At 41.3% G+C, this 12861-nt stretch overlaps 1 protein-coding gene across 14 annotated transcripts in view; it reads right to left on the bottom strand.

Annotated features, from left to right (window-relative positions):
• Aak1 (AP2 associated kinase 1) overlaps positions 1-12861 on the bottom strand; it is a 172731-nt gene that overhangs the window by 67735 nt on the left and 92135 nt on the right. For all 14 annotated transcript variants that reach the window (XM_050165351.1, XM_050165352.1, XM_050165363.1 and 11 more), the window contains 4 exons: positions 7333-7454; positions 5594-5675; positions 4588-4720; positions 1487-1590 (listed from right to left, as the gene is read on the bottom strand). In XM_050165351.1, coding sequence (XP_050021308.1) covers positions 1487-1590; positions 4588-4720; positions 5594-5675; positions 7333-7454 — 441 coding nt within the window. The remainder of the gene's footprint in view (positions 1-1486; positions 1591-4587; positions 4721-5593; positions 5676-7332; positions 7455-12861) is intronic.

Here is a 12861-nt window from a genome sequence, read left to right as displayed (position 1 = left end):
GGCTGGGTCTTTTTTACAGCTGCCTCACTGGCTTTCACTGGTTCAGGAAGTTTTGCAGGAATGGGAGAGTTCTAAAACGTTGAAAGAAAAAAAAGCATATGGATTTCTTTGTAAATAATAAGCATTCCGAGGGCAGGTATAATGGCCAGTGATGGTAATCCCAAGACTTGGGAGGCTGAGGCAGGATCATGAAATCAAAGTCAGTCTGGGCTACACAGTAGAATACTATTTTAAAACCTAAAATAAGGTCAATGGCAAGGGGTTCTGATCCTACTTCATGTTCCGGCTTGGTGGGAGCCTAGCCAGTTTGGATGTTCACCTTCCTAGACAAGGACGGAGGGGGGAGGACCTTGGACTTTCCACAGGGCAGGGAACCATGACTGCTTTTTGGATTAGAGAGGGAGGGGGAGAGGAGTGGGGGGAGGGGGAGAAGAGTGGGGGGAGGGAGAGGGAAATGGGAGGCTGGGAGGAGGTGGAAACTTTTTTTTTCTTATTCTCAATAAAAAAAAAACAAAAACCCTAAAATAAAAACAAATGCTCCAGACAAGGAACAAGCAGTCTGACTGGGGTTAATGGAAGTAGCATTTAGGGTCTTCTAATATGGCCTCCAGGACCAAAACAGGGATTTCCCATCTCCCTGTGAGAGGAAAGGGAAGGTAGACAAATGCATGAGATGCATCAAGGAAGCAAAATGCCCTTGAAGAGAGAAAGAGCAGCAAGGTGAACAGAGCCTTGCCTCAGGAAAACAAGGCAACTGATCACTCTGGGGACATACAACTGACATGCTGCTCTCAGAGAACTGTGGTCACTCTACTCAGCTCAGTCCCCAGGCAACTGGGGAAGGAGCTGTTAATGTTCAGCGTAGTTGTCTCGGTTTCATAATTAAAATCCATGGGAAAATTGGATTCTCTTTATAGTAACTGATTTGCTTGAATGTCCTGTTATGGGTAAAGAAAGGGACATTAATATTCATTGAATCCAGAGATTAACACCCATAATGACTCAAAAACAACAATTTGATGATGTTTATTTCCTTTAAATAGCACCATCTTCTTGAGCTCATGGCAGCTGTGGTTATATGAGTAAGATCTACCCAAGATCAAGTTAATCAAAATTCTAGGGACCCATGAGGCCTCATCACATCTTGTTGAGGAGCTGAGCAGGTGATGCCTGTTGAGGGAGAGGCATTTGTCTTTGGAGATGGAACAGCAGCAGGTAGCCAGAGCTCAGGTAGACAGTCCCACATCTGTGGGCACACGGCAGAACTAAGAGTTCAGTAGGGAAAAAAAAAAAAAAAGGCAAAGAAAGAAAAGGAAATGACATGGATTTTGGAGGGGGATGGGTTAAAGAGGATCCTAGGGGTGTGAGAGGGAGGAACTAGGATGGATCTGATCAAGTAAGGTGTAAACATGTATGAAATTCTCAAAGAACAAATAAAAACATCCTTAAAAATTGTAAATCCTTTTAAAAAGCACCATTCACATACCTGTACATTTGGAATTGGGCATTCTTTCTTGAGCAGTTTAAATGAGAAGTAGGAAACCTGGTAAATATCCGGCCTTTTGTCAGGGTCTGGTTCCAACATATACCCTAAGACAAACATACATGAACTTATTCCATAATATCTTAACAGTTATTGTATCACTGAACTTTTAGGTAACTGAACTTTTGTAATATTAAAGTTGGGTTGTGTTTTAAGTTTCAATTCTCTTAAAAGTCAGACAGTTCAATTAGCCCTTTTCATAGAAAGGGAAACAAGAAAACTATTGTATAGTGAGCTATAGCAAAGCTACTTGAGGTTCATATTCTGTGCCTGGAATGTCAGAGGCTCACACTCTTGGCATAAAAATTTACAGCTTCATATTCTAAGACTTAGAATGTACCACAGACTTGCATATGGTTTCCTAGCTCATTTCCTCTGTTAAGAAAATGACTGTTGATAAATACAGCCAAACTTCAAGTATCATGAACTCAGGGTTTGTCAGAAGACAATCTCTGGGTTTTGTCTCCAGGTCTAAAAAACAAGCTCATGAATTTACTTACTACTCTTGTTGGAGATATAAGTTAGTTTTTAGTTTGAGGAAAATTAGCAAGTTAACATACTAAGCTCTATAGATTGTCTATTTCCAGGACTTTCAAGTGTCTCTGACACAGGAGAATTCTTTGAGAAGATACAGGCACATGTGTAAATACGTGCAAAATGAGTCAAGACAGTTTACTATGTGAGGCACTAAGTTCAGAAAAGATCTGTGAGGTCGAGGCCTCAAATGGCTGTGCCAAAGAGACAGAATGAAAATTAGTCATGGAAGAACAAAGAAAACATCAGTCCAGGTGAGAGGAAAAATGTCTGGGTGGGACAGAAAAATAATATAAAGGACCCTAAACACCATGCTTAGACTCAGGACCTAATTATGGAACCATTAGCAAGCCACTCAAGTTTACTGAATGGGACATGAAAAGATGACATCTTCTAGGAATAATCCATGATAGATATGTACTGGAAGAATGAAGAGAGAGTAGAGAAGCTGGGGCAATGTACCAGGTCATGATCTACCATAGTCTGTGCATTCTTTTTTTTTGCTTGTTTTTGTTTTTGTTTTTGTTTTTCGAAACCAGGTTTCACTGTAGCTTTGCAGCCTGTCCTGGAACTAGCTCTCGTAGACCAAGCTGGTCTGAACTCACAGAGATCCACCTGCCTCTGCCTCCTGAGTGCTGGGATTAAAGGTGTGCACCACCACCGCCCAGCTGAGTCTGTACATTCTTTAGTGAAAACGAGGGAAATCAAGACAAGTTATTAAAGAGAATCAATGCAGCTTGGATCAGCTCCTTCCTTCTTTCTTGCTCTTTCAGACCCAAAGAAAATCGTCTATGTTATCTATCCAGGTGTGGATGGCAATACCACCAAAAGAAAGTGAACAAAAGGCAGTATGGGGAAAGGAACTGGGGAGGCGACAAGATGCTTAATTTGAGGCCTACAAGTTTAGAATCTTCAAATAGTTTGCACACTAAATAGGGTCTAGAAAAGGGGTCAGTACTGCAGTCATTCATAAAGAGCTGTTTTTCCAACATGAATTCACTGTTACAGATAATAGAAAGGAAAAGTAGAAAAGAAAAAAAAAAGCTGGCTCTTCTCTCCCATTTCCTTCCACACTTGCAGTCCTAGACAAACACACTGCTTTGACTCTGCAAACAATCTGACAGTCCTCAAGGTTCACATTCCTATCCTACAAACACCCCATCCTCCTGCTCATTGACAACTGACGCAATGGAAAAGGTGGTTGTGGAGCCTCCAGAATTATGAACTTCAAGAAATTATCCTGTTTCCTCTTGTGGGTAATAGGGACAATGACTCTTAAAACCTACAGGTTATGCCAAGTGAATACCTTTAATCCCAGAAAAACAGGAGGCAGGAGGCAGGCAAATCTCTGTGAGTTTGAGTCCAAGTCTGGTCTACATAGTAAGTTCCAGGACAGCCAGAGCTACATAATGAGGCACTATCTCAAACTAAACAAACAAACGAATGAATAAATGCAGGTCTACCAAACCTACAGGTTTTGAGAATTAGGTGAGGTATAAGTAGGTCTTAACACAGGTCAAGGTTCTACCTCACTTGTCTGTCTCTCAAACTGGATAGCTCAGGATTTATGGTCTATGATGCATTTTCAATCTTGAATGCTAAATGTCTTGACCAGCATTTTTAAAGATGACTTTTTTTTTTTAATCTGTTTTGCCAGGCCTGGTGGTGCATGCCTTTAATCCCAGCACTTGGGAGGCAGAGGCAGGCAGATCTCAGTGAGTTCGAGGCTGGCCTGGTCTACAAAGTGAGTTCCAAGACAGCCAGAGATGCTACACAGAGAAACCCTGTCTTGAAAAACAAAACAAAAGAAAAAACAAAAACAAGAGAGAAAGAAAGAAGGAAGGAAGGAAGGAAGGAAGGAAGGAAGGAAGGAAGGAAGGAAGGAAGGAAAGAAAGACAAAAAAATCTGTTTCTTAGCATTTTAGTACAGGTTCTAGTACAAAGATTACTTTTTTGCCATCTGGTTAATGGATGTTAGTACATATGCTGTCTACGATTAACACAAAGAAACAAAAATCTTCAGAATTTTAAACAAAACACTCAATTTAGATGCTTGTTGTAAAAATCCAGTGATAACCTAAATAAGAGGAAAAACCTGGCTCCATGGAGTTATATGGTCTTAATTACACATTCATTGCAGTACCGCAATCATGCTCACTTGAGCTGCTTCCAGCTTTGCAAAGATGAAATTCTTATCCCTTGATGTGAGTCAGTTGGACTCTGAGCTCTCCCATAGACTGCAGCAGAACACAGCAGCATCATTCTGATCAGAACACAACTGCCATTCCCATTTGTGTGGCTGGCTCAGTCACGAAGCCGAGTTTAGTTTTCCAGCAAAAAGACCAACTTCTCTAAGTGAACACTGCCACGTTATCACTGTCCCCAACAGCATCAAATGATTTCTTTATTTTGGCACTCAAGCTTGTTCCCACAAGTTAACCTCTTTATCCTCCAACCCACTCCTGGGGATTAGAAATACAAACATGAAACTGGAAACCTGAAATACTTACTAATAAGGCAGTGCATGTCTTGAGAATATCGAGAGTTATCGGGAATTGTGAAGCTTCCATCACAAATTGCCACCTGGCTCTCCCCAAACGGCAAAGTGAAGTAGCATAATTTATACAACAAACAGCCAAGAGCCTAAAAAATAAGAAAGCAGATTGCAACTCATGGTTTATTTGCTGTAAAGCCAGTTACCTGCTCAGAGAAACCCGTAGCAGCCACATTTCCCAGCAAAAACAAACCCCACATAATATCATTACCTATGCAATACTTGAATTTAGAACCCAGAGTGACAATCTAGCATCCAAGTTACACCTTTTTTTTTTTTTTTTTTTGATTTTCGAGACAGGGTTTCTCCGTAGCTTTTGGTTCCTGTCCTGGAACTAGCTCTTGTAGTCCAGGCTGGCCTCGAACTCACAGAGATCCGCCTGCCTCTGCCTCCCGAGTGCTGGGAGGCACTCGTGTGCGCCACCACCGCCCGGCCAAGTTATACTTTTTATCTATGATTAGGAAAGACTATTTCATCTGGTTTGTTCTTTAGAAGTATACCACACAAATTAAAAGCACTGGAACAACATGCAAGCAGGGTTTTGTTTTTGGTTCTTGTTCTTATTTATTTTTACCCCACTTTCTAAAAGGCAATGTCTGTCCCCTCAAATCAAGATCAGCATCAAGGAGGCTGGAGAGATGGCTCATTGGATAAGAGCACTGGCTGCTCTTCCAGAAGACCCAAATTCAATATCCACCACCTACATGGTGGCTCACAACTATCTGTAACATCAGGTCCAGGGGATCTAACATTGTCTTCTGAGGACACTGTACACACATGGTACACAGACACAAGCAGACAAACATACATACACATAAAATAGTAGGAATAAAATAAAATAAAATAAAAAGATGGTCATCAACAGTGGGCAACACTGTGTGCTCGCCCCTGGCTAGTTAAGCTCAGGAGTCCAGTCAAGGTCTGCTGACATATAGGGTGTGGATGGTTTAGCTGACACATACCCAAATGTCTGCCTTCGTAGTGATGATTTTGCCACTGTACAAGTTGACCATTTCTGGGGCTCGGTAGGAGAGTGTTGTATATCTACAATCAAGAGATCCATGGTTTGTTAAATATATCAATGTTATAATTAAAATCAAGGAGAAGCGATTTTTTTTTCACATTACTAGAATCCAATTCTCTGGCAGCAATCTGCAGAAGAGCAAATTAAATATTAGCACAGATGAAAATGAAAGATTCTCTGTAGTACAATGTCATCACATTCTCTCACAGAAGACCTTCTACTCCTAGGACACTGGGGTACTGGGATGTTCAGACACAAATGCACTAAATAAAGTCCTAAAAGCAGCCCTTTTTTGGGTCTTCAAATGACAATTTTTTTTTCCTGTAAGTCACTGTAGTTTAATACTATGTTTTGATGATTAGTTTTTAAAATAGTAATTCCTTAACATAAGACACAGATGAAACATAAGTAGGGTATTCTGAAAGTAAGCCCTAGCTGGGGTGAGGATTTCATGAGTTCTTTTCTAGGGGAGGGTAATGTATGTAATGTGCATGTTCACATGTGTGCCTATATGTGTAGAGAACAAGTTAATATTGAATGTCTTCCTCCATTGCTTTCAAGACTTTATGTCTTGAGACTTGCTGATATGAGGCTAGCTATCCAGCTTGCTCCAGGGAGTACCTGTCTCCACCTCATGAAAAAGGGCTGGGATTACAGATAGGCCATTGTGCCCACCAGGCTTTTCTATGAGTGCTAAGGATCCAAACTCTGGTCCTCACACTTGCATGGCAAACATTTTATACATTGTGTCATCGTTCCAGCACCATAATTATGGGTTCTTTGAAACAAAAACTACAATGTTCTTATCTTTGACTCAAAAAAACAGTAGTGTAGGTACTTGGCCTAAGTGATTATCTTGCTGTTACTAAACACTCAACTATGCTGCTCTGGTATCTGGCCCCAGGAGGATTTCTTTGGACCAGAAGAGGTCATGCTTCAGGCATGGTCATGTGAGTGATACACAAACGGGACAGAGGCTCACCATCTGCAAGGACATGATGGACAGCTGATTTACTAGACGACATAGTGAGTGTATTGTGCCTTGCAAAACCCAACATTGTGGGCATGAGGTTCGCAGTGGAATCAAAAACCTAAAGAGACTCCCATCAGGTTCCTCATACAATAACAGTAGAGGTTTCTGTAGCTCTGTCTACCATAAATTCCACTAGAGCATGGTTGAGTTCTTCATGAAAAAGAAGGCAGCAATTTGAGTTCAGTAAAAACACACATCTGTCTGATTCAGAATGCCACAATTTCTCTTGGAAATATCATGGCACTTCAATGAACACATATCACCAGTTAGTCTTTAGTTTTCGAGACAAGGTCTTGCTATTTAGCCCATGCCAGCCTTGAACTTACAATCCTCTTGCCTTAGCTCCAGAGTTGCTGGGGATACGGGGATATATATACCACACCTTCCCCACCCTCTCCAGCTACCATTCATCTTTTTATGTAAATTAAAATGTGTGTGTATAATGACCACAGGAGCACTGAGAAAGGTTTAAGAGTTTTCTGTCAGTTCACGGGCCAGTTTTCCCTCCTCAGTCTTCAGACACAATCAAACAACCCAATAGTGAGCATCAGGGAAAAGGGTAACAGCCAGCACCATGCTCTTCTCACTCTGTTTCCTCCATAAGCGGATAGAGAGAAAACTCCAGGAAAGGAGAAAAAGCTTACTTCTTAATTTCATCTTCTACAGCATTGACTCCCTCGGCCTGTGGGTTCTGGAATTTGTTGGTGGCACTTCCAAAGTCACACAAGACATAGTGGCCTCGGTCATGCAAGAGGATATTTTCAACCTGAAAAACATTCCCAAACCACCCAATCCAAGATGCCACTTAGTAATGGGAAAAGCTAGTTTCATAGTCACATAACACAACGTTTCATTTTAACAATCTTATTAGTGTGTACAGAGAAGTTATTTCTCACCATGTATCTTAACAGGACTCACCCCAACAGAAGCAAAAGACACAGAGAGGAAGAGGGTAAAATGCAGGCAGAGTGAGACAGAGGGCCCTGCACTTTTGGGAAAACCAGCTACAGCTGGTTACATCCCCACCTCTGCAGTAACAGTGAGCATACTTTCAACTCCTGCTCCATAGCACGCTCGCCATGATCCCAGCCTCTTACCTAGCTATCAAATAATCATTTGCCTTTCAAAACCAAGTAACAAAGGCCACCTCCTTTTGGAAGCCTCCCAAGGACCCAACTCAGAAAAATACCATTTCCCCATTTTCCTTCAGTGTTTCATTCTCCATGCTATAAATTACTTCACTTAAGTGGGTACGATGTCTTTATTTAATCATTGGGTTAAAACCTTCAGAACTGATGCTTTCATATTAGTTACTTCTCAAAGTGACAAAATGCCTAGTAATAAATGAGCAGTTTCTCTATTAGAATTTTATTTGAGGGTTTGGGGCTTTGTTTGTTTGAACTTTCAAACAAAGGGAAGTCTTAAGGGACTAAGAGTTTTTAGCTTAGTGAAGCTTATAAGAACCAAGATCTACAGAAACCCTTATGCCAGTGAAAAAAACTCCAAAAAAATGGGCACAAGTTGGAGAGATGGCTCAGTAGTTAAGAAAACTCACTACTCTTAAAGATGACCCAGGTTCAATTCCCAGCACAACCATGATGCTCACAACTATCTAACTCCAGTTCCAGGGGATCCAGCGCCTTTTTCTGGCCTCAGTAGGCATCAAACATTCACATTGTGAACAGACATACAGACAATACTCACCAAACAAAAAAATTTAATTCCAATTTTTGTTGTTGTTGTTTTAGTTTTTAAGTAAGAGGTTCTGTGTGTAGTCCTAGTTGCCCCGGAACTCTCTCTATAGACCAGGCCTGAAACTCACAGAGATCTGCCTGCCTCTGCCTTCCGAGTACTGGAATTAAGAGAAAAAATACTGAGCACAACCTTGTCAAGATGCACTGATTAGCTCCTGTGTGGGGAAATGAGCTGACTGGCATGGGGGAAGACAGACCTAGCTATGCATGGCAATAAAAATGGCAGACAAAAACCAAAAACCTTGCTCAGCCCTTAGACTGTAGACTCTATGGGCTTTTTCTTCAGCCCCCACAGATAGACCACCTTGGAAAAACAAAGGCAAGAAGATTATAAGTTCCTCAAAGATAAACATCTCTCAGTCACAGCTGGAATCTGGAATTTGCCCAACTCTACTAGATTTTTGGTACAGACACTGTTGAATAGAATAAAAAGCAAAACAAAACAAATCACACTTAATAATCTGGTTGGGCACCCACACATTCAAGGTCTGCTCATTTTCCAGTCAAGACAGGAGCCAAATACCCAAGCTCCTACTGGTTCTTTAAAAATATCTGACTGAGTAGAAATCCTCTTGTTCCCATTGTTATAAAAATTTCTCTTAATTCTTCTAAAACCCGAATTAAGTATAGTTTTAGTCTATATTTGCTAATTCTAATGATTTAAAATCTTTGCTGCAAGCTGACTGAAGATTGTTTCCTACTGAACTTCATATTTGGTGCTACCATGAAGAGTTTTAATGTTGTTTTTAAGTTGTGTCCTTTTGACCTTCACCTGTAGAAAGTCTTTAAAATCTGTTGTTTGCTAGAGAGAATCAGAATGGCCACACTAGCAGCATTTCACCTGCACTACTAACCTGGAGTTATGGAAAGGTGACAGTGATGGCCATGAATCTACTAAGTAGATAGTTCTCAGGATGAAGAATTCTTCACCACAGAATTACAAATTGTGAATCACTGTGATAGATTTGTTCCCCAGAGATTAAGGCTAAGGCAGACAAGTGTTTCTACTATCTCTATCTTTAAAAAAAAAAAGAAAAAAGAAAAAGAAAAAAACTCGCCAATTTTTATCTATTTACACAAAGAAACAGTCAAGCTATACTAAGCATAAACTCACTTGAAGAATCCAAAATAACAATCACAACAAAGTAAGAATCATAAATAACAGACATCATTTGATGAGCAGTAGCTACTGCCAGTATTACTTTACTCAGCACAGTTTATGGATTATGATTCCCATCTTGCAGCTGGACAAAGTGAGGCTCATGGTAATTCGGTCAGTACTGTAACATGGCTAGTAAGCAATAGAGTTTGAAGTGAGCCTAAGCCATGTAACTCTAGGAAAAGACATACAACTCCATTGCTGCCAGAGCAAGAAAGACAGAAGCAGATCACTCAAGACCCCATGACCACCTCCAGCTCTGAGCTTTGGTAGGGACTGTAAGGACATGTGAGGCTTATGGGCAGACTTTCTTAACTCTTTATATTCAGAATTACCTAGAATGGAACTCAAGTCAACATGAAGTCAGCCATCACTCCTAGCTGATGTTCAGGGTTGCCTTCCTTTTTTCGTCTTGTCTAATCTGCCCTTTACTCCACTGCTCGCTCTCCATTAGCCAAGTCTCAGCAATTCATGAAAACCTCAATGGTAAAACCTTCCACCACTACTCTAAAACATATGTACAATTTTCTACCCATAGGAGGGGTTGGAAAGGCCTTCAGGCCAACCTAATCAAGCCCACAGGTTACTTATTCTGCAGTCTACATGTTGCAGTTTAGACATAAAATGTCCATCAGAAGATTCCCTGGTTCACAGCTAGTAGATCCAATCATTTACATGTGACTGGATCATGAAAGCATTGATTTCATTAATGAACTGATCCACACATGAGTTCACAGCTAAAATGGGCTCTTAGGAAGTGGATTACTACATATGTACCCTTAAAGGTTCTGTCTGGCTTCCAGTCCTTTCTGGTTTCATTCTGCTTCCAAAGTATGTACCCACCATGATATTCCACCTTGCCTCAGGCTCAAAGCAATGGATGAGAAAACCCTAGACAGAAAACTCGTAACTATAAATCAAAATATTTTTCTTTGTTTTTCTTAGGTACTTTGTCACAGCCATGAAATCTGGCTAACACAATGAAATCTGGCTACTTTTTCTCCAATAGAAGAGTTGAGCAATTCAATGACACTATATTACTAGCATGCCCAAATCATTTCTATCTGCCTTTCTGCTGGCAAAGTTTGCCAATGTTTGATCTGGCGGATGACTCAGAATTCTTCTACGGATTTGGAGCTGACTACTGACATATTTATGTTTTCCGTGGGTCAGAAGGTGTATTAATCTATGAGTCTCTCTCACAGATCCTATTTCAGTGCAGTACTTCAGCAGACATTCTTAAACTCTGTGAAATCATTTGCTCAGCCTCACACACTTTACCGGACCTACATGAAATCATGCTCCTCCTAGTTTATGTCTCCCTTTCCAAGTCAGATTCTGTACTTGTCATATGGAATGAACATCTATCTAGAAAACTGCACAGTTAATTCATAACAAATAGCATGCTAATTACAGCATCAAAAATCACTACTTGGGAATGGGAATTAAGCAGACAAAGCAGAGTAAAATGAGGCACACTGCTGGCCTGAAAAGAATGGCACTGTGTGGTCCAGCGACTTTGCCCACTTGAAGGGAGGGTCAGAAATTATGAAGGTAAAATTGCTTGTTGGCACCACTGCATTCTCTGTCCCTTCTCACAGTGTCCTGTGAAAACTGCCTGGGCCAGCCTAGCCACTGTTGGTTACTTTCCGTCATCACCACCACCACAGCACTCAACAACGACACTGGACTCAGGGTGGAAGACTTCAAGAGTATTTCTGATGTTTGATCTTAGTTAAATCTGCAAATCTGTTTGGCTTGTTTCTTATCTGCAAAGTTGGGCTGATAACATTTCTGTCACTGTTTCAAGTAAGGGAGTATATTTCAAAATAAACTGTAAATTCCCTGACAAATATAAGATATTGCTTCCATTCACATGTGAAAGAAACATGTTTGAATGCCTACAATATGTCAAGTACTCTTCTGGGTCCAGGGATACAGATGTAGAAAAACAAAATCCAATCTCTTCTGGAGCTCAAAGTCCAAGTAAGAATAAGAAAATATTTATAGCTGTTTGGTATTAAAAGTACTATGAAAAAAATCCCTGCTGATTAAATATAGGTAAGCTGAAAAGGAATGCCACTTCAAATGACAATTCTGGAAGGCCTCCCAAACAAGATCAGAATGTGAAGGTACAGCCATGGGCCATTTAGGAACAGAACATTCTGAGGAAGAAGCTGCAGCAAGGCCTGGAGATGGGCATGCACCTGAGGGGTTTGACGCACAAGAAGAATAAGGTCATGTGACTGGGCCTGCACAGTGCTAAACTTGCAATGTGAGACAGGGGTATTAGAGAGCAGTGCTGTCACTTCTGGGGAGATGAGATGTGTGTGGCTTTGGAAGAGGTAACAGATTTAAGAGGCAAACTAGGCACAGGAATAAAGAATTGAGGCAGGAAAGACATTATTCCCAATACTGGACTCAGTACCATAGGCCAGACACTTTTACTTACAGTGACCACATAATTCTTACTAAGCTTTGTTGCCCCCCACTTAAGAGATGGAAAAAGATAAACCAGTCAAGTACTCAATTTTCCTGAGGTCAGGCTGGTTGTGTAGGATTTAGCAACAGGCTACCTGGTTCAGGGACCATCCTCAGTCACCAGGCTGATATGTAGCATAGTGGCGCCCAGATGTGATGGGCTAAATCCACTTAAAAACCCGAGAGAGCTTAATTTTAAACAGAGAAAAAACAGAGTTTAATGCAGAGTTTTGCTCTTTGTTGGTGGTGTGCCATAGAGAGATTTCCTGATTCAGCAACAGCAGCAGAAAAAAAGCTGCGTCATTTTAAAGCTCGGCTTCCTGGGGCTGTGCTTCCAGCGTGAACTCTGGTTTTAAAGCATTTCAAGGCTTTTATGGGACTGGATGTTTGTGTTCCCGCTTGGGATCTGAAGGAGAGTGCTCTGAGACTGTGCTGATGGCTCAGCGCTCCCCGCCTGCACCTGGGCAGACGGCCGAACCAGGCTTAGAGCATGGCGGATTAGAACTGTGCAGTGCTCTGCGTGTCAGATTTGGATGTAACTTGGATGAAAAGAATTTCTGTGCTGCACACTCAGTCTCAGAATTAAAGTGCTGAGTGCCGCTCCTACCTGGCGGCCCCAGAGCTAGCACAAAATGGTACGTCCTCCATTTTGAAATTTTCCTGACTCAGCAGCAGGAAAAAACTGGCTGTTTTAAAATGCCAGCTTTCTGGGCTGTGCCACCATTGCGATCTCTGTCTGGCTCCTGCGGGAGACAGAGCTTATGAATGGAGCATTTGGA

Source organism: Alexandromys fortis, unplaced genomic scaffold, assembly GCF_014885135.2.
Source record: "Alexandromys fortis isolate MF-2015 unplaced genomic scaffold, M_Fortis_MF-2015_v1.1 scaffold_158, whole genome shotgun sequence".
Lineage (NCBI taxonomy): Eukaryota > Metazoa > Chordata > Mammalia > Rodentia > Cricetidae > Alexandromys > Alexandromys fortis.
This window is presented reverse-complemented; position numbering and strand designations above follow the sequence as displayed.